The sequence below is a fragment of the Macaca mulatta genome, chromosome 8, assembly GCF_049350105.2.
Source record: "Macaca mulatta isolate MMU2019108-1 chromosome 8, T2T-MMU8v2.0, whole genome shotgun sequence".
Classification (NCBI taxonomy): Eukaryota; Metazoa; Chordata; class Mammalia; order Primates; family Cercopithecidae; genus Macaca; species Macaca mulatta.
The window spans coordinates 77,838,674-77,866,576 of NC_133413.1; the positions used below are offsets into that span (position 1 = coordinate 77,838,674).

General features: G+C 38.1%; 1 protein-coding gene across 31 annotated transcripts in view; it reads left to right on the forward strand.

Annotated features, from left to right (window-relative positions):
• Positions 1-27,903, forward strand: part of CSPP1 (centrosome and spindle pole associated protein 1) — a 131,016-nt gene that overhangs the window by 80,148 nt on the left and 22,965 nt on the right. For 22 of the 31 annotated variants that reach the window (XR_013397299.1, XR_013397298.1, XR_013397300.1 and 19 more), the window contains 8 exons: positions 5,849-6,001; positions 10,038-10,150; positions 14,523-14,672; positions 15,068-15,214; positions 17,587-17,691; positions 19,473-19,539; positions 20,125-20,242; positions 26,497-26,636. Coding sequence is in view for 26 of the 31 variants with exons in the window: in XM_077943734.1 (XP_077799860.1) it covers positions 5,849-6,001; positions 10,038-10,150; positions 14,523-14,672; positions 15,068-15,214; positions 17,587-17,691; positions 19,473-19,539; positions 20,125-20,242; positions 26,497-26,636 (993 nt within the window). In the remaining 5 variants the exon portion in view is untranslated. The remainder of the gene's footprint in view (positions 1-5,848; positions 6,002-10,037; positions 10,151-14,522; positions 14,673-15,067; positions 15,215-17,586; positions 17,692-19,472; positions 19,540-20,124; positions 20,243-26,496; positions 26,637-27,903) is intronic. The other 9 variants (XM_077943743.1, XM_015145497.3, XM_077943741.1 and 6 more) reach the window with 1 other exon arrangement.

Consider the following 27,903-nt stretch of genomic DNA (forward strand, 5'->3'; position numbering starts at 1 on the left):
AAGAACTCCAGTATAGTGTTTAGAAATCATGAGCGCAGACATCCTTGTCTTGTCTCTGATTTCAGATGAAAAGCTATCTTTCACCATTAAGTTTAGCTGTCGGCTTTTGGTCAATTTTTCTTTTATCCCATTGAGGATTTTCTATTCCTTGTTTGCTTAGAGGTTTCATTGTGAGTGTATGTTGAATTTTGTCAGGTGCTTTTCTGCATCTATTGATATCATAATGTGGTTTCTTTACCCTTCTGATGTATGGTAAATTACATTGATTGATTTTTGAATGTTCAATGGATCTTGCATTCCTGGGAAGAACCAAGCTGTATTATTGTCTTTTATACATCTTACAGAATTTGATTTGCTAGTATTTTGTCAGAGATGTTTGCATCTAGGCTCATAAGATATTCTGGTTTTTATTGCTTTATAATGTTGTCTGGTTTTGGTATCAGAGTAATTCTGGCCTAATAACATGAATTGGGAAAAGTTTTTTCTTTTGCTTTGTTTGTTTGTTTGTTTGTTTTTTGAGACAGAGTCTTGCTCTGTCACAGAAGCTGGAGTACAGTGACATAATCACGGCTCACTGTAGCCTTGACCTCCTGGGCTAAAGCAATTCTGCCACCTTAACTTCCTGAGTAGCTGGGACTACAGGCATGTGCCACCATATCTGGCTAATTTTTTTTTATTTTTTGTAGAAACAGGGTCTCACTATGTTTATGTTGCCTAGGCAGGTCTCAAACTCCTGAGCTCAAGTGATCCTCCCACCTTGGCCTCCCAAAGTGCTGGGAATACATAGGTGTGAGCCACTTTGCCTAGCTGGGAAATGTTTTTTCTGTGTTTAGAATTCACCAGTGAAGGCTGGGTGTGTTGGCTCACACCTGTAATCCCAGCACTTTGGGAGGCTGAGGCGGGTGGATCACAGGGTCAAGAGATCAAGACCATCCTGGCCAACACGGTGAAACCCTATCTCTACTAAAAATACAAAAATTAGCTGTGTGTGGTGGTGTGGTCCTATAGTCCCAGCTACTCGGCAGGCTGAGGCAGGAGACTCATTTGAACCCAGGAAGTGGAGACTGCAGTGAGCCAACATTGCGCCACTGCGTGACAGAGCGGGACTCCATCTCAAAAAAAAAAAAAAAAAGCATTCACCAGTGAAGCCATCTGGGTGGGGAATTTTCTTTTTGGGAAAGTTTTAAACTGTGAATTCACTTTATTTAATAGATAAAGAGATATTCAGTTTATTTCTTATGTGAGCTTTGGTCATTTGAATCATTCAAGGAAATTATTCATTTTTTTAATTTATTGTCATAATGTTGTTCATAATATTTCTTTTTTATTCTGGTGTTTGTAGGATCTCTGGTGATGGCTCCTCATTCATTCCTGATATTTGTAATTTGTATATTCTCAGTCTGGCTGCCTGAATGTTTATCAGCTTTATGGATCTTTTCGTAGAATCAGCTATAATTTTTCATTGATTTTTTTCTCCGCTTTTTTTCTTGTTTCAGTGATTTTGCTCTTATCTTTACTATTTGCTTCCTTTAGTTTGCTTTGTGCTGACTTTTCTCCCTTTTCTAATTTCTTTTTTTTTTTTTTGAGACAGAGTCTCACTGTGTCGCCCAAGCTGGAGCGCAGTGGCGCAATTTCGACTCACTGCAACTTCCGCCTCCCGGATTCAAGTGATTCTCCTGCCTCAGCCTCCCAAGTAGCTGGGACTGCAGGTGCATGCACCGCACCTGGCTAATTTTTGTATTGTTAGTAGGGACGGGGTTTCACCATACTGGCCAGGCTGGTCTCGAACTACTGACCTTGTCATCTGCCCGCCTCCGCTTCCCAAAGTGCTAGGATTACAGGCGTGAGCCACCATGCCCGGCCCCCTTTTCTAATTTTTTAATGTTGATGCTTAGATTATGATTTGAGACCTTACTTATTTTCTGTGCATTGAAGTATGCTACACATTTCCCTCTGAGTACTGTTTTAGCTGTATGTCACAAATTTTGGTGTGTTATGTTTTAATTTTCATTCAGTTTTCTGATTTTCTTTGTGACTTTTCTTTGACCCCCATTAGTTATTTGAAAGTGGACTTAAAAAGTTTCCAAGTATCAGGGGATTTTCCAGAGAGCTTGCTTTTATTCAGTTCTAGTTTATATTCCGTTTCAGTAAGAGAATATAATACGTTTCTGTTTTTTTGTGTGTTTGTTTGTTTGTTTGTTTGTTTTGAGACAAGGTCTCACTCTGTCGCCCAGGCTATAATGCAGTGGCACGATCATGCCTCATTGCAGTCTAAACCTCCCTGGCTCAAGTGATCTCCCCACTTCAGCCCCCCGAGTAGCAAGGATTCCAGGCACATGCCACCATGCCCAGCTAATTACAAAAGTTTCTTTAGAGACAGGGTCTCACTGTGTGGCCCAGCTGGTCTCAAAGTCCTGGCCTCAAATGATCCTCCCACCTCAGCCTCCTGAAGTGTTGAGATTACAGGCATGAGCCTCTGCACCTAGCTGGAGAGAATATACTTTTAATGACTAAAGTGTTTTTAAGTTTGTGAGATTTATTTTATGAGCCATCAGTTAGAATTTTACTCTATAGGTAAGTGTATATATTTTAAATTACGTTAATTTTGAAATATGTATTGCTAGTAGTGCTAGTGTTGGAAATTTTGCTTAGCTCTCTGAATTAAGTCATTATAAAAGAGTTTCTGTGTCAGCCATGAATTGCTGAATAATCCTGGGTTTATAGTAACATTTAACATATCTCAGCTCTTCACAAAATATATTTTGGTATGTATTTTCCACCAAAGTATAAAGAGTAGCAGCTAACTTGTAAAGGTAATTAAATTAATTTTTTTTATAATGAGCTAATTCACTCAGTGAGGAGCACATAAGTGCTTCTAATTTTATATTGAATGTTATGATGATTTACATTTAAAATGAAGTCCTGTCTTTGCAGTTGACAAATTACGCTCTTGACCAAAGTGCCTTTTTTAATTTTCATTTTTTAGCTGATTTCAAATCATTTGTGTTACCGTCTCACAGAAAGACAGAAAAGGAGTGGCCAGTTGCCAAATCATTTTTCCCAATAAAAAGCAATATGGATTTGGTTTGCTTGCTAACTCTGATAGTCTTAAATCTTAATAATTATGTACTTTGATGAAATTAATTTTCTCTTAATATACATATGTTGAATATTATTCCACTGGAGAAGTCCACATATAATCACAACAGTAAATTATAATGTGTTATTGAAGTTTTCTCACATACAGGATATCTCCTAATGTATGGTTTGTGTAGGTGACTATCAAACTCAGATTGCATTCCCTAAGCACTTGCTAGTTTGGCAACACAGCTGTAGATTATTTCAAGAATGTCTATCTGCCTTGCTAGTCCTTGGCACTTGGGAATTTTCTTGCGGTCCCCTTTTTCTGTGGTTTCACCCACTCCTTTCTCTTTGCATTTTTTCTATTTATTTCTTCTTTCTACCTCTGAATATGCTTAGGTCACTTGTATTAAAACACAAACAAATGCTTCCTTTACCATGTAAAACACATTCAAAAAGTAGTCCATGCTTGTTGCTGTCACTTCTTAACCACCGTCTTATCGGCTATTTTTCTATAATATAACATCTAGCTTGTACCCCCTGCCCACCCCTCCCCCATGCCACATTGTCAACAAAAAGCCTAATGTCCTAATTTCAATTTAATGATTTTTACTCAGCTTTTATCTTCTTTGAACTGGCTTGACAGTTCCTTTTTTTCTCCAAGTCTTTTGTATCCTCTGAGATGCTGTCCAAACTTCAGCTGATATTTATTGGATGTGCGTTATGAGCTAGAGTTAGACTCTGCTAGGTTTGTGAGCATTATCTTTCTTCTAAGGACTGTCATCTGACCTTGTCTGTTTCTCATACCTTCATCCATTCTCTTCCATGTCATCTCTTTTACTCCTGTGTTACTCTTTACGTCTTCCCTACAGATTGATCTTTAAATCTTTATCTTTGTCCTCAACCATTTTTATTTTTATTTTTTTGAGACAGAGTCTCACTGTGTCATCCAGCCTTGAGTGCAGTGGTGTAATTTTGACTCATTGCAACCTACACCTCCTGGGCTTAAGTGATCCTCCCACCTCAGCCCCCCAAGTAGCTGGGACTACAGTTGCATGCCATCATGCCCAGCTAATTTTTGTATTTTCAGTAGAAATGGAATTTCACCATGTTGCCTAGGCTGGTCTTGAACTCCTGAGCTCAAGTGATCCACCCTCCTTGGCCTCCCAAAGTGCTGGGATTACAGGCATGAGCCACCACACCCGGCCAGACTAATATATTAATTTCACTTCGTAACAACCAAAACTGCCTCCATTACTTTCTACAGAACAAAATTGAGAGCCATTGGCATGTGTTTTAGGATATTCCAGAATACGTATCCATTCTGCCGTTTCCAGTCTTTCTTGCCATTGCTCTATTATATGTGCTTTATGCTCTAGTCTAGCTGGACTGCTTTAATGTTGCCAGAACACTCTTCATGTTTTACCTGCTTGGAGTGCTTTCTCACATTGTTGTACTTCTCTATTATGCTTCCCTACTTATCTTCATCTGTGAAGCTCCTATACATTTTCCAAGTCCAAGCTGCCCTAAATATTGTAACAAGGTGAACCTTCCTGATTCTGAACTCCCATTCTCTTTTGTAACATTTACGTATTGCTTGCCATGTTCTGTCTGGAATTCTAATTGTGATTCATGTTCAAAATACGTTCTTGAACATAACGGGCTTCCTGATAAATACTTCTTATATCCAGGTTTAAGTTCACTTTCAGTGCTGCCATACTGTTCCAGTGTTTTGGTTGGTTTGTTTTATGGAAAACAGCTACTTTTTATTTTATTAAAGCTTTGAGTTCTGTAATCATTCAGTTCTGTTTTTGAGATTGGTTGTTTGACCCAATTCTAGGTGCTCAGATTTTTGCTGTGTATATTAGATATCTGCTCTACGTAATGAATTAATCCAAAACTTGGTGTTTTAGCACAATAAACTTTATTATCTTGCGGTTCTGAGGGTTAGAAATTTGTGAGTGGTTTAGCTAGGTGGTTCTGTCTCAGGCTCCCTCATAATGTTGGAGTCCAAGGTGTTGACCATGGCAGTAGTCATCTGAGGCTTGATGGGGACTGTAAGATTCATTTTCAATATGGCTCCCTCACATGGCTCAGGAGGCCTTAGTTCCTTGTCATATGGGCCTTTCCATAGGGCTCCCTTAGTGTACTTGTGATATGACAATTGGCTTTCTTCAGAGTGAATGATCCTTAGGTAAGCAAGGTGGAAATAATTTCTTTTATGAGGTAGCCTCAGAAGTCATATACTGTTGTTTCTGAGACATGCTAGTTATAAAAAGTGAGTTATTAACTCTGGGCACCACTGAAGGGGAATGGAATTTAGCTTTACCGTTTGAGGAAGGATTGCCAAGTAATTTGTGAATATATTTTAAAACGCCACTCCACATGATTATATGTTATTAGGAGACCGATGACAGGTAAATTTCACTATGAGTTTTTTAAATTGTTGCTATATTTTTTCTATGTTAAAAAAATTCTAGGTTCTGAAGTAACATAGATACTGGTAATATGGTTTTTATGTTTTGTTAAAGATTTATGTATCCTTAATTTATCTACTAATTGAGATTATTTTAAAGGGTTATTTTTTGAAAATCTTAAAAGTTTTTATAACTTTGTTTCTCTTTTCAGGGCACCAACATATCATTGAATTATTCCCAACTTTGTCCTATTGTTTTTCTTTCTGACTCCCTATTTTAAGAAAATATGTTTTGCATGCCAATTATAGAAATGTGTTTATTTAAATAAATGGCTTATTTTTTCCTCTCAGCCGATTTGAATAGGATGCACAGACAAAATATAGATGCCTACCATAACCCAGATGCAAGAACATATGAAGATAAAAGGGCTGTTGTATCTCTAGACCCAAATTTAGCCACTTCAAATGCTGAGAACCTAGAAGATGCTGCAAATAAAAGCTCAGGTTTTTAATCACTTTTTTTTTTTTTTTTAACAATTCTGAAATTGTTCAGTAACATTTATGTTCTTTGACTAAGTTCTTCTTACTGGGATCTTGAGAACTTGGCTGCTCTGATACAGGAAGTGTACCACACGATTCATAAAATACCTTTTCTTCATAGTTACTTTGAAAAAAGGGTGAATGGGGAAAGGTTACTTCTTACTACTGTGTTTCTTCTCAGCTTTGTAACTTGCTGTGTATCCTTTAGCTGCTGCTAACATTTTTATTTTGCTAGTGGGGGACATTTCTTAAAATCAAACACTCTTTTTACACACATACACTATTTGCATCTTATATCCATAGCTGTTTGAATTAGTGAAAAACTGTCATTGTGATATGATAAATTGTACAGGGAAATTCATTTTTTGCTTGTTTTAGTAATTATTTACCCTCCCTTGTAAAACAACAGTATACAAAGAAATGAAGCAACGTGTGTGTGTGTGTTTTTTTTTTTTTTTGAGACGGGGTCTCATTTTGTTACCCAGGCTGGAGTGCAGTGGCATAATCTCAGCTCACTGCAGCCTCCATCTCCGGGTTCAAGCAGTTCTCTACCTCAGCCTCCCACGTAGCTGGGATTACAGGTGCCTGCCATCTCCCCTGGCTAATTTTTGTATTTTTAGTAGAGGTGGGGTTTTACCATCTTGACCAGGCTGGTCTTGAACTCCTGACCTTGTGATCCATCTGCCTCCACCTCCCAAAGTGTTGGGATTACAGGCAGGAGCCACCGCCTGGTTACATGCCTCTTAACTACTTATCTTTGATTTACTATTAATATCCTTTAATCAAAAATTCTGTAAGATGAAAATTATTCAGTATCTTTTTTATGACATACCAGGAAAAGTTGTCAAGTATATGTTAAATTGTGTTATATATTTTAAAATAAAGTTTAATACACCACCTCACACTATATTTTGATGCCTATAAAACTGGCCATTTATTCATTACAAAATTTGACTTTGTGCTTTCACAGAACTTTTGGTTTTAGACTAGAAAAGAACTTTTCATTAGGAAGTTCTAAAATATTTGTGACTGATCATTCAGTCTTTTTTGTTGTTGACCCTTATTTTTGGCTAAACAGATAAGTGAAATGGGGAGCTGTGATTAGAGTCATACCCCTGCATCTTTCAAGGCTTTGATGGTGGCACACGTATCTGTAGCCTTTTTGAACACTTTAAGAGATGGATTATTTACTGTTTTCATGGGAAACTTGTACCAGTGTTTTCTTATTATGAGAAAATGCTTTATTTGTTCTACAATAGATTTTATTGGATCCAATTTTGATTTTTAGAGCACTAAAATTGGAACCTTTGATTTTGACAATATAATTGATTTGGCTCTTTTAATTTGTAATAGTGTGTGGTAAGAACATCAAAACACCTTTTCATATTATTGCTGCTGAGAGAATTTTGACTTATTTCTGATATTTTTCTCATTTGCTGCTGCTTCTAGTATTCTGTATTGAGATCTCAGTGCCATAAAGAGTCTTTCTCTACCCTTTTTTTCTATACGTGGTATTGTTTGTAGTTCTGGCTCAGCCTAGAACTTTCTCTATCTTAGTAATAACACTTTTTAGCCCTCTAGCTTTGCACACCAAGCAAAAACACCAGAAAATCAACAGTTTCCATGACCCCTTCCCAAAAGCATAAGCCTGATGATTAAACATGCACAGCAAAATTTGTTGCCTATAACCTTTCTGTACCACTGCCAGGTTTTTATGCTGGTATTGTTACTAGGATGTTCTGTTTAAGAATTGAATTTAAAAAACCATAAAAAAAACATAAAGTGTTTAAAACTTCCCTTTTTTGTGAATTGAAATTCCCTAAGTTAGACTTTCCTTCTCTAAGAATTAATTAATTGGCTGGGCTCAGTGGCTCACGCCTGTAATCCCAGCACTTTGGGAGGCCCTGAGGCGGGTGGATCATGAGGTCAGGAGATTGAGACCATCCTGGCCTACGTGATGAAACCCCGTCTCTACTAAAAATACAAAAATTAGCTGGGCATGGTGGCACGCGCCTGTAATCCCAGCTACTTCGGAGGCTGAGGCAGGAGAATTTCTTGAACCTGGGAATAGGAGGTTGCAGTGAGCTGAGATCATGCCACCGTACTCCAGCCTGGTGACAGAGCGAGACTCTATCTCAAAGAAAAAAAGAAAGAATTAATTAATCTAAAATAAACTTTCTCAATGCAAGAAATGATTCAAATCTACCCAATTTTGTGCTATGCCATATATATGTATATGAGTGCGTGTGTGTGTATGTATGTACACACACACACATATCTTTGCATATATGTAGCATTTGATATTTTAAAAGCCTGAAGGAACTTGAATATAGCTGAAAATTGAATGTTACAACATGTGTTTAAGTTTCCTTATCATCTAATATTTTATCTTCATTAGGTTTGTTTCTGATGCCCTTTATAATGTTCATTATTTTTTCTTTTACTTTATGGTTTTTAGATGAGCTGTGGCTTATGAAGTCTAATACAAATATGGCTTAAATTTACTTTTTTGGCTTATTATCATGCCAGGATACATTTCTGCTTTCTTTGTATATAGCAAGTGTTTCGCTGTGGTTTTCCTTTTATAGTTTATTCATTTCTAAAAGGGCTTCTCTTGTCTGTCTCTAATATTTCTTCTCTAATTGCCCCAAAGGTTTAGAACAGGAGTGAGCATCATGGTGAAACATGCTACTCAAGTTTGTTTCCACCACAGCATAACATTTAAAATAGCCTTCAAGGTGTTTTCAGTAGGAAAATTTTCTAGTGGAAAAAAGTATTCATAATGTTTAAGTATTGATTTGGCTTTCTGCCAGTCTGTTCAAATAAGCATTAATACATTTAAATACAAAAGCAAAATAGACCTGAGTGGTAGCTGAACTGCAAAGCAGTTTGCCTATACAAAACTACATGTGAGAAATACATGCTTTAGGCTGGGCGCAGTGGCTCACGCCTGTAATCCCAGCACTGTTGAAGGCCAAGGTGGGCGGATCATCTGAGGTCAGGAGTTAAGAGACCAGCCTGGCCAACATGACGAAATCCTGTCTCTACTAAAAATACAAAAAAAAAATTAGCCAGGCATGGTGGCACACGCCTGTAGTCCCAGCTACTCGGGAGGCTGAAGCAGGAGAATCACTTGAGCCCAGGAGGCAGAGGTTGCAGTGAGCGGAGATCATGCCACTGCACTCCAGCCTGGGTGACAGAGCAAGACTCTGTCTCAAAAATAAAGAAAAAAGAAATACATGCTTTAGTTTAATGGTATAAAGAATGAATCAGAAACTCAATATAAAAAGTTATGTGAGGCTTAAATTTAAATGTCATTTTTTTTCCTGTCTGCATTCAAAGAGACTCTAAGGGTATAATTGTTTTTCGAATTGCTTTTATGAAATAATTTTTTTCCATTCCAAGAATATACGATACTATTTATAGGTAATATATAATAAAAAATTTTTGTTCATGTTTATATCTCATTAATTTGATAGTTTTAAAAATAAAAACTATTACAACAAGACACATTCTAATTTGTTAAATATATTTTTCAAAGCTGACTTTCTGTTCTGTCATTTAAACTGTTGGGAAGAATTTTGAAATTACTGATTTTTAAAAACAATTTTATCTGTTATTAAGCAATATTCTTAAGTAAAGGATATTCACATACTGAAGAATATAAATATGTACTTTTTTTCTCTACATAAATTCTATTTTAAAGCCTTTGTTGCAATGAGGGTTGTTTAAGCTGTTAGCTTTTATGTTTACTTTGTATCTTTCAGGTATTATTTGATTTTGTTAACTGTTAATTTTATTTTAGTTTTACCATTTTTCTTTCTCTTACTACTGTTCACCTGATCTTCAGATTCTAATCTCAACCTTCCTCTTCTGATTTTAATCTCTGGACTTTTTTTTTAAAAAAAAAATGAATTTATTAGCAAACTGTTCATTCTTTAACTGTTACAATTTCTAAGCATTGGCTAATAGTATGTTTTTGCAAAATGTTTCTTTCAAGGTCATATGCAAACACAGAGCTCTCCTTTTGCTCGGGGAAATGTATTTGGTGAGCCTCCAACTGAACTTCAGATTAGACAGCAAGAATTATACAAGAATTTTCTTCGTTTTCAGGTGAAATGCTATTTGATCAGTTTCAAAGTTTCATGAGATTTTAATAAACAAAACTTGCAAAGATTTTCTCCAGGATAAATACTAAATTCTAAAATGCCATACTTTTATCTAAAATATCTAATTTATATCAGATCAGATACCAGTAGTGCAAAAGTTATTATTTCATTTCCTTGTTTCAAGGAAATAAGCAGATGTATTAAGTATGGTAGTTGACTTAATCTTTATTTTATTAAATCATTAATTTGTTTTATTTTTTTGAGATGGAGTCTTGCTCTGTCTACCCAGGCTAGGGTGTAGTGGTGAGATCTTGGCTCACTGCAACCTCCGCCTCCTGGCTTTAAGTGATTCTCCTGCCTCAGCCTCCCAAGTAGATGGGACTACAGGTGCCTGCCACCACACCTGGCTAATTTTTTGTATTTTTAGTAGAGACAGGGTTTCACCATGTTAGCCAGGATGGTCTCGATCTTATGACCTCATGATCTGCCCGCCTCGGCCTCTCAAAGTGCTAGGATTATAGGCATAAGCCCTGCACCCAACCAATTTTCGTATTTTTAATAGAGACAGGATTTCACCATCTTGGCCAGACTGGTCTCGAACTACTGACCTCAAGTGATCTGCCCACTTTGGTCCCCCAAAGTGCTGGGATTACAGGTATGAGCCACCACGCCCAGCCTAAATCATTAATTTTAAATCTAAGAAGGCTGAGATTTCAAAAACTGACTTACTAAAATATTCATCTATTAGGCAGAGAATGCATCTTTCTAGATATTTGTAAGTTATTAGAAAATCAATATATTTTTTCCAAATGATTTGATATTCTTGACTTATTACAGATTGTAAATAAATAAAAATTAGATTTAAGATAATCACAGTTTACAATTATTTGCCCCATTTATGTATATAAGTAAGTAGCATTTAACATAGTAGAAATGCCCAGACTATTCCCAAAGGAAGACACTTGAACATCCGTTGTTTATGAAGCAAACAGACTTATTCCTATACTGGGTGTACCCTGGGCTGAGTCCTAGGGGTGGAGCCTGAGATGAATGTGAGATACTTGCCCATGAGGGACTCACAGTTTCTTATTTCCTTAACTCCCTCCCCTTTACACTCACACTTAGATACCAGTGTCAGATTCATCTTATGGCCTGGGTAATCCTCCTTTGATACGACTTTTCACCTGCTATTCTTTACTCAAAATCTGGTGGTAGCTTTTCTTTGCCTACAGAAATTATCTCAACTCTTGAACCTAACATTTAAGGTTATGTAATCTAACCCCAAACTCTTAAACAGATGCCCTCAAACATATCTTCTTTTTAATCCTAATTATTCTTGACTCTTAAATAAGGCAGTTACGTAATGGATATAGCCTTTAAGGATGATTGATATTAGGCTGAGTGTGGTGGCTCACACCTGTAATGCCAGCAGTTTGGGAGGCCAAGGTGGGCAGATCTCTCGAGCACAGGAATTTGAGACTAGCCTGGGCAACATGATGAAACCCCATTTCTACAAAAAATTAGCCAGGCATGGTAGTGTGTGCCTGTCACCCCAGCTACTCGGGAGGCTGAGGTGGGAGAATTGCTTGAGCCCAGGAGGCAGAGGTTGCAGTGAGCCAAGATATGCCACTTTACTCCTGCCTGGGCGACAGAGTGAAAAAAGGATGATTGATGTGACATCACTGTTTAAGGTACAATAACAGGATTAAAAAGACTGGAAGCAGGGACATTTTACTAGCGTGGGTGACAGTGGAAATTGATGGAAAGTCCTTTTTAAGGTTCAACAGAAACAATATAGATATTGAATATGAGAGACTGGTATCAGAGGTCCCAATATTTTGCACTCAAGTCAGGTAGCAGCAAGAAGAGAGTTTGGAGTCCCTGTTGAACGTAAAGGACTGTGTGGTATATTGACCGTGACAGCAGGTCAAAATTTAAGTACCTCCTCTAATGCTTAGCAGTTCTTACCATGGTCTAAGGTAGAATGCAGCCAAAAAAATCTTACAATTGTATAGCCTTTTATTGTTCGTAAGATCCTTTTACATATAGTATCTCATCAAACCTCAGATTTCTCTGAGGGGTGTTTTATTATCTCTGTTTAATAACATACAACGAATACACAGACTAACAGGCTTGCCCAGGGTGTCAGAGCTAGCAAATTGTGATGCCATTGCTTGAATCCAAGTCTCCAGACTTTAAGTGTAATATCTGTGGATATCACACTTCTATTTATAGGATTCACTAGGAAGTCTTTACCTCTAGAAAAGCTATGGTAATGGGGGAAGCTTTAACTATTTTAGTTTCAACCTTCAGTTCTTCCACCTTGTCAACCCTCAATTTATCTGTGAATGGATTGCTTTCAGATGATGGTTTTTAAATTTTTCTTTCAGCAGCCGCTTAAAAATCTCTTCTCCCACCTCAGACAAAACCTAACATGTAATTCTAAGAAAATGTAAAATAGATCAATGATATTTATTATTACCATCAAAAATATAATGTCAGATAAAAAGTATACAAAACTTTTGTTAAAACAAATATTATGAAATGTTCAAATCTGTGCACAAAGATGTTATGTAAGAAAAGCTTTAGCCTGAGGTCTGTACAGGTAAGTTCTACAGTTAGCTCAAATTAATGCATCAGAAGTCTTCATGCTGTTAACATTTGGTGAATATTAATAACACTTGTGAATGTTTGACATTTTTTATCACAGCTTTAAAAATAATTAACAAATAAAATATTTTTAAGAACTCTGAAGCAATTTTGTGTCATGTAATTGGAAAACCATGACAAGAAGATAGCTTTCCCTGCTTTCCAGACCAGAAAGCTGTTGAACAACTGTCTAGCATTCCTGTTGGCACTGAACTTTGGCTCCATTAGGTGTATGATCCATTAATAGCTTAAAAATTAGAATTCTTTGATTTTGATGGAGAAGTGACCCCTGTGGCAATGTGATTTTTTTTTTTTCCGTGGAGTAGGAAGAAGGGGGAACTGAGTATTGAATATGAAATTTTGATGAATTATAAATGATGTTTTCTTTAGGCGTATTGGACTTGAAGAAGTGATTGGATGCAAATTGCTAACTAAAAGTACTAAATATTAGGCTTGTGCATATTTAATCATGTTGTGAGAAAGAAGTGTTGGGAAAAGCCCTAGTATATAAAATCATAGGATGTGTTAGAAGATTAAAGTTCTTTTTTTTTGTTTGTTTGTTTTGTTTTTTTGGCAGAGTCTCACTCTGTCGCCCATGCTGGAGTGCAGTGGCGCAATCTCAGCTCACTGCAACCTCCATCTCCTGGTTTCAAGTGATTCTCCCATCTCAGCCTCCTGAGTAGCTGGGATTACAGGGACGTATCACCACGCCTGGCTAATTTTTGTATTTTTAGTAGAGATGGGGTTACACCATATTGGCCAGGCTGGTTTTGAACTCCTGACCTCAGGTGAGCCACTGTGCCCAGCCAGATTAAAGTTCTTGTAGCTCACTTAGCAGCACTAGATAGAGCAACCTTGAAGCTAGAGGAAGTACAGAGAAGAAAAACAAAAATATGCTGAGTTGTATGATCCATACCTAAGGGTAACTAAAATCTGTTGATAACCTTAAACCAGAGACATGAATACCTGGTTCCAGTGCTGCCATTCTTCCCTGCCTCATTCACTGGGGGTATGGACTATCTCTCTCTTAGAGCCTTCTTTCCTTCAAATCTTAGGCTCTAGATTTCCTTCAAATCTTAGGCTCTAGAGTACTCAACACTGCAGACTCCGAGTAGCATTCAAGATGAAACTTAATTATGAGTCCTTGTGACCTAAATCCTCCTCCACCTAATAGTTTTAGTTCTTTCTCCATTAACCTCTATAGTTAGGAAAGAACAAAGGGCATTTGGGAGAAGCGGCTCTTGCATTAAAAAATGATTGAATACTAAAATACTAATTTCACTGTTATTTTAGAATAATAATCAATTCTAAGAATTTTGACATATAATAGCAGCAATCACTATAAAATAATATAATCATGAATTAGTTGCTTAGAACCTTCTATATAGGAGGAACTTTTATGTTCCTTACATTGTTTCACTTTAATTCTTTTAGCACTCCTTTGAGATGTAGGCATTAATAACTTTACCAGAAAAAAGAGAAAACTGAGGACAAGCAAGTTTCTTAAGGTCACACAGTCTGTTTGGTGGAACTGGAATTTAACTCAAAGCTTTTAACAGTACAGTAAATCATGTAGCCTCCCTGAAAATACAGGATACTGAAAAATTTAGGAACATGCAAAAAGAGGGTACAAATGTTGAGTTTGTATGCTATCAGAAAAAAAAAATAAGTGATATTCTAACTTTTCAATAGTTTTACAAGGGAAATAACTAGGTTTAATTTTTTAGATTGAGGAAAAGAAACAAAGAGAGGAAGCAGAGCGAGAGAGACTGAGAATTGCCGAAGAAAAAGAAGAAAGACGGCTTGCAGAACAGAGGGCACGAATTCAGCAGGAGTATGAAGAGGAACAGGAAAAGAAAAGGGAGAAAGAGGAGGAGGTACATCTCTTTTCCCTATTGTATTTTACTACTTAGTCTGAAGGTGAAATCTTTATTTTGACTTGAAAAGGTGTTTGTTACTTACAAAGGAGAACAGTGTTGGAGTACATTTAGAAAATATGAGATCACTATCCATTCATTGGATATTATTTTATTAAGGTGAAAGGGTAATTTAAGAAAGGAGATAAGTGATGACTTTAAAAAAATAGATGTAGGCTGACTGAAGACTTTATAAAAGATGCCTAATATTTTATTTTTAAGCAGACAGCTTGTGTTAAAGAACACCGTATCATGTCATCTATATCTTTATCTCATTTTATCAGAAAAATAAGGCAGCACATTTTTCAATGTACTGTAGAAGGAATATACGGAATGCATATTTTTCTATTTTAAAGCAAAGGCTAAAAAATGAAGAGCATATTCGGTTAGCTGAAGAAAGACAAAAAGAAGCAGAAAGAAAGAAGAAAGAAGAAGAAGAAAAATATAACCTGCAACTTCAGCACTACTATGAAAGAGATAATTTGACTGGGGAAGAAACAAAGGTAAGTTTCAGACAAAAATGTCAATCAAACCCACAGTTTAACCCACTTTCACTGTGAGAGTTGTGTAGTCGTTAGAAAAGCGGAAAAAGAGGAGGAGGTGCCTTTGTTCCTGTTCTGTCTTAGTGTGTAATCTGGGCACAATGTACTGAACTTTCTATATGAGGTACTGTCACTGTGCTTTGTTGGTATTTTCTGTCCATTGAAGGTAATGAATTTACTTACTTCAGCCATTCTTAATCTCATTCCCATGGTGTATGTGGCGCCACCTAAGAATATGGTATGCAGACAGTACAACATGAACTGTTTGTTATAGTTCATGACAAGACTAATACAGAAGTTCAGAGTGGATTTTTTATATATATGTGTATATATATATTCTTTCAAGCAATTCTCCTGCCTCAGCCTCTCAAGTAGCTAGGACTACAGGCACACACCGTCATGCCCAGCTAATTTTTTTATTTTTAGTAGAGACGGGGTTTCACCATGTTGGCCAGATTGGTCTCAGACTCCTGACCTCAGGTGATCCGCCCACTTCTGCCTCCCAAAGTGCTGAGATTACAGGAGTGAGCCACCACGCCCGGCCTTCTTTCTTTTTTTTTAAGAGACCAGGTCTTGCTATGTTGCCTAGGCCGATCTCAAATTTTTGGGCTCAAGTTGTCTTCCTGCCTCAGCCTCCCAAAGTGGTAGAATTGCAGGCATGAGCCACCGCACCCTGCCTCACAGATAATTTTTTATTGTAAAATTCATCATTTAAGAATGAAAGAGGCTGGGCGCGGTGGCTCACACTTGTAATCCCAACGCTCTGGGAAGTCAAGGCGGGCGGATCACTTGAGACCAGGAGATCGAGACCAGCCTGGGCAGCATGGTGAAACCCCATCTCTACTAACAAATACGAAAATTAGCCGGGCGTGGTGGCGGGCACCTGTAGTCCCAGCTACTGAGGAGACTGAGGCAGGAGAATCGGTTGAACTTGGGAGGCAGAGGTTGCAGTGAGCCATGATCGCACCACGGCACTCTAGCCTGGGTGACAGAGCGAGACTCCATTTCAAAAAAAAAAAAAAAAAAAGAATTAAAGAGAATTGTTAGTTTCCCATAATTATATTTCTTGCAATTTCTTATTTTTTAAAAATGTTGTTTTTTTAGCAATATATACTTTTATGATGTTACAATTTAATTGTAAAGTACCATAAAGTTTTAAATCAGCTTTATCCCATTTAGTGCATTTGCCTTCCTGAAATTAATATTGCTATCGTTTTTTTTATTTACATATGTCTGATGTATATTTTTGTCTATTCCTTCAGTTTTACCTTTGTGTCACCATATTTTTCATTTAGTTAGCTTCTATATTTAGTTTGTTGAATTTTAAAAATCCTAATCTGAGTTATAAGTTTATATTTATTTATTTAGAGACACAGTCTCGCTCTGTCACCCAGGCTGGAGTGCAGTGGTGCAATCTTGGCCCACTGCAACTTCCACCTCCCAGGTTCAAGTGAGTCTCCTGCCTCAGCCTCCCCAGTAGCTGGAATTACAGGTTCAAACTATCACACCTGGCTAATTTTTATTAGAGACAGGGTTTCACCATGTTGACCAGGCTGGTCTTGAACTCCTCTCCTTAGGTGACTTGCCTGCTTGGCCTCCCGAAGTGTTGGGATTATAGACATGAGCCACTGCACCCGGCCTAATCTTTTAAAATAGGGATATCTAAATCCATTTATGTTTATCAAAACTAATGTCTTTGATTGCATTAATTGCATTTCTGACTTTGAGAGCTTTTTGGTCTTTTGTTATATGTACTATGGCTTGTTTGCTGCATCCTCTACAGGGCTTTAGAAGGTCTATGTTGTATTTATAATGAAGTTTTTGGACTATAAGGTTTAATACACTATAAACTGAAATGTAGAACCCCATTGTGATCTTGAAAAGTCCCTCATCCATGATGCTGTTAGTGATTAGATCTAGATCTTAGAGATTGATTTGTATTGTTTTCCAGAAGAAGGATTTTATTATTTAATTTTTTTGTATTGTCATGGTATCTTCTTATTAAAGATGATTTAGTTTTGTTATATTTTTTCTTTTTTGTTGCTTTACTTGAGTTTGTTGATTTTTTAAAATCCTAATCTGACAATCATACTGTTTTAATAAAGATGTCTAAATCCATTTATGTTTATCATAACCAACATGTTTGATCTTATGTAATTGAATTTCTGACTTTTGTAAAAAACATTTTATTAAATAAAAGCAATAACAATCTAAACTTCTTAGATAACTTTCTTAACTATAAGGGGTGTGTGTGTGTGTGTGTGTGTGTGTGTGTGTGTATGTGTGTGAGTGTGATGAAGCAATTATGCTCTTAAATTTTTAAAAATTTTCAGCGCTTGAGACAGCCTTCTCCTATAGTTCCTGCCCTTCAGAACAAAATTGCAAGCAAACTCCAAAGACCTCCTTCAGTTGACAGCATCATACGTTCCTTTATTCATGTATGTACTTTCATTTTTATTTGTTCATCCTAGCTCAGTTATTTTGGATTGGGGGATTGAATGAAATTTTCTTTTTCGTTATATTTGGATAGGTTAAATTTTTTCAGATCTGAAATACAGGTGGTATCTACAGTAATTTGCTTGCTGCTTCGATTGTAACTGATAGTGCTTGGTGACCTAAAGTTTCTTTTGACAAACGATAATTTAGCCCCTCAAGCTAGCTAGCTGTAGATATGTTCATGAAGTCTGTTATACTTTAGATTGAACTACAAGGAAAACATGGAAAATGTTCTAAGATTGATCCTCAAGTTGATGCTTGAAGAATATGCAGGAATTTGCCTTGAAGAGGAGGGTGAGGGATTTTCAGTTTGTGGAAAGTCGTGGAGAGCAATGTAAGCTCATGGCACATGTGGAGAATCTTCCATGGTGTGGTCTGGCCTGATTATGCCTGTGCATTAAGGCAGCAGAGGAAGTGGAGGTCAGAACATGTGTGGCATGCTGTATGGAGTGCTAAGAACTTTGATTTTGTTCCATAGGCTGGTAGATTCCAGACAGGCTAATTACCAGAATAGGTAAAGAAATGTGTCAGAAGAACATGTTTCTGAATCCCACCCTTTGAGATTCTGATTTAGTATGTCTGTGGTAGATAATGCATGGGAATTCATTGTAATATTTAAGTAGGGGAATGACATGGCCACTTTTGTATAATGTTTTTTCAGGCAATGGTGTGGAGATAAGTTTTGGAGGTGGGGCAAGACTAAACATGGAGATAAGATACTTTTGCAGAAGTCAAGATGTGAGACTGAGGACCCAAACAAAGGCAGTGACACCAAGAACTGAGAAGGTGTGACAGATTTATGATACATTTAAGAGACATAGTAGTACTATTTGTTGAGTGTGTGGTGGGTAGGAGTCTATGATAACTTTCAAGTTTTTGGTGAGGGTTGTATAGAGTAGGCAGTTGAAAATATGAATTGTGGCAGCAGAATGAGTTCTGGACTCGATTTGTAGTTCTGGACATCATCAACATATTGGTGCTTGTTAAATTAGTACCATTGTCTACGATGAGTGTCTACAAGAGGAGTAAAGGAGGCTGAGAATAGAATACTGGGGAATTAACATTTGAGAAGCAGGGAAAGGAACGGAGAGAGGGTGAGAGAGGATGGCAGTGGCGGCAGTTGCGACTGGCCAAGTAGAATGCCCACTGAATATGTCACTTGGGGGTCACTTCATGACTTTGGTGAGGGCAGTATTGTTGGAGTGATGGGTGTGAGAAAGCAAAGGCCATAGCTGTGTGTTGAGAAGTGAATGAGAATAGGCAGTATACCCAAAAGTACTGCATTTACTGTTCTTAAGGAACAGTAAATGGAAGCTCAGCTGTGAAAGGAAGGACAGAATGGACAGGAGACAGTGAGCAATGAAGGGTGAGGTAAAATTTTTTTTAAGAAAGGGAGAGGTTTTTACACATAGGCTGAGAGGAAAGTGCTTGGAGAGAGGAAGTTGGAAAAAAAGAATAATCGGAGGAGAATGGGAGTCAATTATCAGGTACAGAGTACAGATGAAGGGATTCTCTTTGGGTAGAGGCAAGGACACTTCCATTGTGATGAGAAGGAAGAACAGATATACATGGTAGATATACTCTAGAATAGATATAAGTTTTGGAGGTAGGATAGTGTGGAGTTTGGTTTCCTTTACATATAAATCCTTCAAAAAATTACTCCCTTCAAGCTTCTATGTAGGGAAGACATACTGAGCATGTCTTTGTCATTATTGTTAAACAGGAAAGTTCCATGTCCAGGGCACAGTCACCCCCGGTACCTGCCAGGAAAAATCAGCTCCGTGCAGAAGGTAGAGTTAACTACTAAACCTGTTACCTAGAGTATTTCCCTTTTTAACTTTTCATTTTGAAATAATTATAAACTCATAGAAAACTGCAGAAACAGTAGAGAGATAGGTGCTGTGTACCCTTTCTCCAACTTTCCCCTGGGGTAACATCTTAGGTAGTATAGTCTCATAGCCAGGAAGTGGACATTGGTGTGCTCCACAGACCATCAGATTTTACCATTTTTAACATGCATTTATGTATGTGTATTTCTGTGCATTTTTATCATGCGCAATTTGTGCAAATACCACTGCAATCAAGATACAGAACTGTTCCATCACCATAAAGGAACTTCCTTGTGCCTCTCCTTTATAGTTGCCCTCCCACAAGAATATCGCTTCTAAAATTCCTATATTGTAAAAAATGTACTTATGGGTCCTAATGACATCCATAATTATGATCTGTGTATGTGTGTATATGTAAAATGTTAAAATATCTTTCATAAAATTGTCTCTGAGCAGTTTCACTTTATTATTAGTCAGGTTGTGTTTTAATGTTTAGTCTTTTGTTCTTATTCCTGTCGTGTTTTACTTATCAATGGGAATTTGCAGAGGAGAAAAAAAATGTAATTATGGAATTATCAGAAATGAGAAAACAACTTCGTAGTGAAGAGAGGCGTCTACAAGAGCGATTGCTACACATGGACAGTGATGATGAAATTCCTATCAGGCAAGTTTAGAATTGCACTTTTTGTTTTCTCTTGAGTTCTTTTACTTCACCTATGCAGTAATTTTGCAGTTTGGGAACAGGACTAATTCATCTTACTTAGAATCTCCTTACTTTCCTTTTCTTTGTCTTTTACAAAATCCGTTGTAGAAATTTAGTTCTCAAGGGGATTCATGTTGTAGGAATAGAAATTTCTGGGTTGGAATAATTACAGACAGTAGTTGCATTTTAGAACTGTTTTTTATATTTTCCATTAATAACGTAGCTTTCTGAAATACTTTTTTTCAACAAAATCACTTACAGGCTACCAAACCTTTCTGATCATTTTTGCCAGGAGTCATACATTTTTAAAGCAGTGTTCTTCAAACTTCAGTTTGCACTGTTTTAGTAGGTTGTAAAATCAACATAGTGGGTAACTACCACAATTCCTTTCTTCCTCTTTTTAAAAATAAACTTTCTATTTTGGGATAATTTTGATTATAAAAAAGTTGCAGGCTGGGTGCGGTTGCTCACACCTGTAATCCCAGCACTTTGGGAAGCGAAGGCGGGTGGATCACGAGGTCGGGAGATCGAGACCATCCTGGCTAACATGGTGAAACCCTGTCTCTACTAAAAATACAAAAAATTAACTGGGTGTGGTGGCATGCGCCTGTGGTCCCAGCTACTTAGGAGGCTGAGGCAGGAGAATGGTATGAACCCAGGAGGTGGAGGTTGCAGTGAGCCCAGATCACACCACTGCACTCCAGCCTAGGCAACAGAGTGAGACTCTGTCTCACAAAAAAAAAAAAGAAAAAGTTGCAAACAATACATAGAGTTTCTGTACACCCTTCATCTGGTTTTCCCTATTGTTAACGTCTTGTATTACCATGATATGTTTGTCACAACTCAGAGGCTGACATTAGAACATTACTATGAACTAAATTTGAGACTCTTTGGATTTCTCCAGTTTTCTACTAATGTTCTTCTTCTGTTCATGGGCCCCATACAAGATGTACCACGTTGCATTTAGTTGTCATGTCTCCCAGTCTCCTCGGGTCTGGGACAGTTTCCCAGTCTTCTCTTATTTTTCTTGTGAAAGTCTACATGGGCACTGGCCAGGTATCCTGTAGAATGCCTCCTTCTCTAGTCTGGATTTGTCTGATGTTTTCTGATTATTAGACTGGGATTAAGAGTTTCTGGAAAGAAGAGCACAGGCACTGTTCTGACATCACATTGTATCAGGGGTACATGATATCCACATGATACCTCTGGAAATGTTAACCTTGGTTAAAGTAGTGTTTGCCAGGATTCTGCACTAGAAAGTTAACTATTCTTTGGTCACAAATCACTAAATCTAGCACACCTGCAAGAGTGAGAAAGAGGTGGAATTAAGCTTCATCTCTTGGAGCAGGGGGTTACCCACATATAGTTTTTAGAATTCTTCCATAAGAAAGACTTGTCTCTTCTTCTTCCATTTATTTATTTATTCAGTCATTTATTTATTACTGTCATCTCATGTGTATTTATCTTACACTTTGGGTTATAAGTGAGTGCTACATTATTTTATTTCACAAATTGTTCCAACTTTGGCCATTTGGAGCTCTTTCAGGTTGGCTCCTGTGTCTCTTTGACATGTCCCCATCCTTTCATTTTTTGAAGACTTCTTTCCAGATGCCTCAGGATCATCTTGTATTTCCCCTACCCCATCCCTAGAATCAGCTATTTCTCCATTGAACCCTGGTTCCTTTTGGAGAATGTGTTTAGAAACCAGATAAGCTGGGTCTGTTTATTGCTGGGTGTCATTGCTTCTAGGCCCTCTGGATAATATATGTATGTATACTAAGTCATAAATATAAACATATCTATAATTGTTCCTATATCTATTTGTATATATATTAAGTTCATACCGATGTCTCTAACTCTAATCCAGTATGTGGTAGGATTTTAACGTAGCATGTTAATTTGCCTAATTACGCTTTGTTTAGATTTTTGTTTGTATTCTCTAGGAATATTGAAACAAGGTAAACAAGGTGAGGAAATTTCAAGATATAGATTGGCTAGATAATGAAATGTTATTCCAAGGTGGTAATTTTCAGTGATTCAGTAATTCTCCCATAGTAGGTCAATAAGTTCTAAACAATCGAGAGGTAGTGTTTTTTTTTTTCTATATTTACTTTTACAGTGTTATAAATGCCTTAACTGTGCAGTTTTCCATTTTCCAAACATGCATATTTAATTCAGTTTAATGTTTTTTTTTGACATTTTATTAATTTTTCTTTTCATTAGTAAATTCTTTTGGTAAACCAATATGATTTAAGAAAGAGTACTCAAGCAGTCCCTCAATTTTCTCACTTGAAAATTATACATGATAATTTCTACCCCTTGAGAGTCTAGTGAAGAATAAATAAATGTATGTATTTGAAATAAATAAATATATGTCTTTGTGACTCTTAAGTTCTAACTTAAGTTATAAAACATGTTACATTTATCATCATTTAGCAAGAATTGGTTGAATACATTTACTTTGGAATAATTTTAATATATATTCTGATTAAAGACATCTCAGAGTTGGTTCTTTATTGCAATTTCATGAATATTTGTACAAAAGGATTCTCGTATTCACTAAATAATTTGCCAAATTATCCAGCTCCTATCATGTGCTAGGCTCAAAATAAATGTGATGTAGCTCACATGTGAAGATTTAATAACCTATTTCCTAACTTACCAGTGTATTTAACTATTAGCATTAATGGAAACTAGACAGCAGTCCAATTTAATGGTCTCTTAGACATCTTTTTAGTATTTTGCATTGTAATAAATCTCCATAGAGTTCCTTTCACCTTAGGTATTAGAGGTCTCTGTCAGCCTTGACCAGGGTCCTTTATGGCCCCAGTGAATGCTCCCCTGCAAAAAGGAAGCTCCAGTAGAGCAGGGGTATTGTCTGTGGGGATCCCAGCTATCTTGTCTTGGTGCTTAGGGAAGATTTAATGATAAAGAAATGATGGGAGGAGTCTGACTAAGCCTCATAATAACCCTAACTTAGAGCTCCATTTTCAAAAATAGAGGAGACCTAGTGCTGAGTGAAGCAGCAGTAAGTATTTTTTTTTTTTTTCAGGACTAGAAACACCATCCCTCTCTTATCATCACTCCCTCAAGCCCTGGCAGAAAACTCCCTTACTACCTGCTATGTATTAATTTCCTAGGTACCCCAGGAATCAGTTAACTAGTTAGGGTATCAAGTTCCTTGTAAAGTCCATTGTAAAGTTAATGTTGGGTCCTCTGAATAATGCCCATATTGAACTACATATTAGTACCGTATTTCTATTTCTATTTTTATTTTTTTGAGACGGAGTCTCGCTCTGTCACCCAGGCTGGAGTGCAATGGCACGATCTTTGGCTCACTACAACCACTGCCTCCCGGGTTCAGGTGTTTCTCCTGCTTCAGCCTCCTGAGTGGCTAGGATTATAAGTACCCACCCCCACGCCTGACTAATTTTTGTATTTTTAGTAGAAACATGGTTTCACCATGTTGGTCAGGCTGGTCTCAACCTCCTGACCTCAGGTGATCCACCTGCCTCGGCCTCCCAAAGTGCTAGGATTACAGCTGTGAGCCACTGTGCCTGGGCAGTACCATATTTCTTTTTCTTTTTTTGGAGACAGAGTCTCTTTCTGTCACCCAGGCTGGAGTGCAGTGGCATGATCTTGGCTCCCAGCAACCTCTGCCTCCTGATTCAAGCAATTCTAGTGCCTCAGCCTCCCAAGTAGGTGGGACTACAGGTGCAGGCTACCACACCTGGCTAATTTTTGTATTTTTTAGTAGAGACGGGGTTTTTTTCCATATTGCCCAGGCTGGTCTCAAACTCCTGAGCTCAAGCAATACGTCTGCTTCCCAAAGTGCTGTGATTATAGGCGTGAGCCAGAGGGCCCTGCCTATTACCATATTTCTATGTGTGATTTCTGTTTTAGGTTGAGGGGAAGGTAATTTATTGGTTATCTAATGCATGTCAGGTACTATACTAGGTACTTAACAGTATAAAATTTATCTTAATTCTGACCCGATATTGTGGCTCACCCCTGTAATCCCAGCACTTTGGGAGGCTGAGGCAGGCGGATAACCTGATGTCAGGAGTTCGAGACCAGTGTGGCCAACGTGGCAAAATCCTGTCTCTACTAAAAATACAAAAAAAAAAAAAGCCGAAGCCGAGTGTGGTAATGCGTGCCTATAGACCCAGCTACTTGGGAGGCTGAGGCAGGAGAATTGCTTGAACTGGGAAGTGGAGGTTGCAGTGAGCTGAGATGGTGCCAGTGCACTCCAGCCTGGGCAAGAGAGCAAGACTCTTTCAAAAAAAAAAAAAATTTATCTTAATTCTGTTGTTCACAATAAGACTATAAGGGGTAGGCATCTGCATTTTTACACATGATGAAATTGAGGTCAAATTGCTAATAAATAACAGAGCTGGTCTGAATCTCAGTTTCTCTGACCTTAGAGACTGTGATCTTCATACTCCATGAACATTTTATTTTTTCCATGAACATTTTAAAGTAAAGCTGAATCATTCTATTCTTGTAATAAGGTATCTTGCATCTGATGATTTTGAAAAATTTCAATGGCGTTATAAATATGCTATATTTTAAGGTAAATCGAACTAATAATAGAGCTATCCGAATAATTTTTTTTTTTTTAGACGGAGTCTTGCTGTGTCGCCCAGGCTGGAGTGCACTGGCACGATCTCAGCTCACTGCAAGCTCCACCTCCTGGGTTCACGCCATTCTCCTGCCTCAGCCTCCTGAGTAGCTGGGACTACAGGCGTGTGCCACCACGCCCGGCTAATTTTTTGTATTTTTTAGTAGAGACAGGGTTTCACTGTGTTAGCCAGGGTGGTGTTGATCTCCTGACCTCGTGATCCACCCACCTCGGCCTCCCAAAGTGCTGGGATTATAGGCGTGAGCCACCATGCCCGGCCAATTTTTTTTTTAAGAGATGGAGGGCCGGGTGCGGTGGCTCACACATGCCTGTAATCCCAGCACTTTGGGAGGCCGAGATCACGAGGTCAAGAGATAGAGACCATCTTGGCCAACACGGTGAAATCCCATCTCTACTAAAAATACCAAAAAATTAGCTGGGCCTAGTGGTCCAGCTCCTGTAGTCCCAGCTATTCAGGAGGCTGAGGAAGGAGAATTGCTTGAACCTGGGAGGCGAAGTTGCAGTGAGCCAAGATCACGCCACTGCACTCCAGCCTGGCAACAGAGCAAGACTCATTCTCAAAAAAAAAAAAAGAGACAGGGTCTCCCACTGTTGTCCAGGCTGGAGTGCAGTGGCATGATCACAGCTTATTGCAGCCTTGGCCTCCTGGGCTCAATCAATCCTCTTGTCTCAGCAGTAGCCAGGACTACAGGCACACACCATCATGCTTGACTTTTTTTTTTTTTTTTTGAGATAGAGTCTTGCTCTGTTACCCAAGCTGGAGTGCAGTGGCGTGATCTCGGCTCACCGCAGCCGCCTCCTCCCTGGTTCAAGCAGTTCTCATGCGTCAGCCTCCTGAGTATGTGGTAGTACAGGCACACACTATCACGCCCAACTAATTTTTGTATTTTTAGTAGAGACAGGGTTTCATCATTTTGGCCAGGCTGGTCTCAAACTGCTGACCTCAGGTGATTTGCCTACCTTGGCCTCCCAAAGTGCTGGGATCACAGGTGTGAGCCCCCATGCCCGGCCAACCTTTTTTTTTTTTTTTTTGAGACGGAATCTTGCTCTATTGCCCAGGCCAGAGTGCAGTGGTGTGATCTCAGGTCACTGCAGCCTCCACCTCCTGGGTTCAAGTGATTCTGCTGCCTCAGCCTCCCGAGTAGCTGGGACTACAGGCGTGCGCTATCACACCCAGCTAATTTTTGTATTTTTAGTAGACACGGGGTTTCTCCACATTGGCCAGTCTGGTCTTGAACTCCTGACCTCAGGTGATCCACCTGTCTTGGCCTCCAAAGTGCTGGATTGCAGGCATGAGACACCACGCCTGACCTCATTTTTTTTTTTTTTTTTTGTAGTGAGGGGGATCTTGCTTTGTAGGCCAGGCTGGTATTGAACTCCTCATTTCAAGGAGTCCTCCTCTCTGCCTCCCAAAGTGCTGGGATTGCAAGTGTGAGCCACAGCACCTGGCCTAGAATAGTTCTTTAATAATATGATGTGGTGAAAGAGACCAAATTTCTTTTACAGTGAATTAGATGTGAACTCACCTATTTTTCCTATAAAGCACATATTATGATTTGTCATTTGTCTATAGGAAAAGGGAAAGGAATCCCATGGATATATTTGATATGGCTAGACATCGGTTGCAAGCTCCTGTCAGAAGACAGTCACCTAAGGGCTTAGACGCTGCCACTTTTCAGAATATTCATGATTTTAATGAGCTGAAAGATAGAGGTGAGTAGATTGCTGCTCTTTTAAAGATGTAGCAGAAGTGCTCTACCCATATTTAAATATCTGTAAAGATTTTTGTACCCTTTTTCTAAAGTAGAATTTTATCTATGATATATATTTTAAGTTAAAATGAAATGAAACTTCTGGATTCTCTAGGTCTTCAGTTAACCAGTCTGGTAGATGAAGCTTTAGTTTGACTAACTGCTGTCTTTTGGAGAGCATATAGTGTTAAAGTCTGGGATGGATGAGATCGCATAGACTAGTATGAAGAATGGAACTTGGCATTTAATGGAGGATGGACAGACAAAGATGAGCTCATGAAAAATACTGAGGAGAAGTCAGAGAGACTGGAGGAGAAGCAGGAGAATGTAGGATTCTGAAACCTGAGCGGAAAGAGTATCAAGGAGACAGGATCGTGTAAGATGAATACTGGAAAATGTCAGTTGGATGAGGTCATTGGTGACCTCAGCTAGAGCTTTTTAAGTGGAATGATCGCCGATTAACTTTGGAATGAGGATTGACTAGGAAACAAGATATTGGAAACAATAGGCATAAGACTTTTAGAAGACCCTTGGCTGGGAAAGGGAAGGGGAAGGAGAGGGAGGGATCAGGAGCTGGAAGAGTCCTTAGAATGTGAATGTGAGGAGCTATGCAGGAGAAAGAGGTTCAGGCTCTAGGAGAGGGAGAGTGATTGTTGAAGTGAGCAGGGCACCTGGGTAGGCAGGAGGAAATCTAGGGGGTTTGAAGGAAGAGTTAGGAGAAGCTTTGATGTAGCCACTTAGGACGAATAGAAGAGAAAGTTTAGTAGGGAAATGGGATTTCCAAGGTACATGAGGCCTGGGAGATTGAGAATGTGTGGAGGAACCAAAATGTGTGTTGTGTAATTTTCCTTTAGGCATATTCAGCAGAGCAGGTGTTGGAGCAGAAGGGGCAGATTATGGGATGTGTGGTCATATGACCTAGGCCAGAAAACTGGAATTTAAGCTTTTTATCCTTTTGAAAGTAATATCTGTTTATTGTAGCAAATTCTCAAAATACAGAAAGATAGTAAGAAGGAAAAATCACCTTAGTCAAACTACCTGTATGTAAGTACCATTATCATTTTGGATGTTTTCTAGTCTTTCTGAGCGTAATTAAAAGAAAAAAAAGATAAATTGTGTTATTTATTTAATTTTCTCTATTGTTTTTCACCTAGATTTGCATGTATTATCAATTACATATACCATAGTTATTTTTTATGCTATCATATATTGATTACTTACTATCTGCC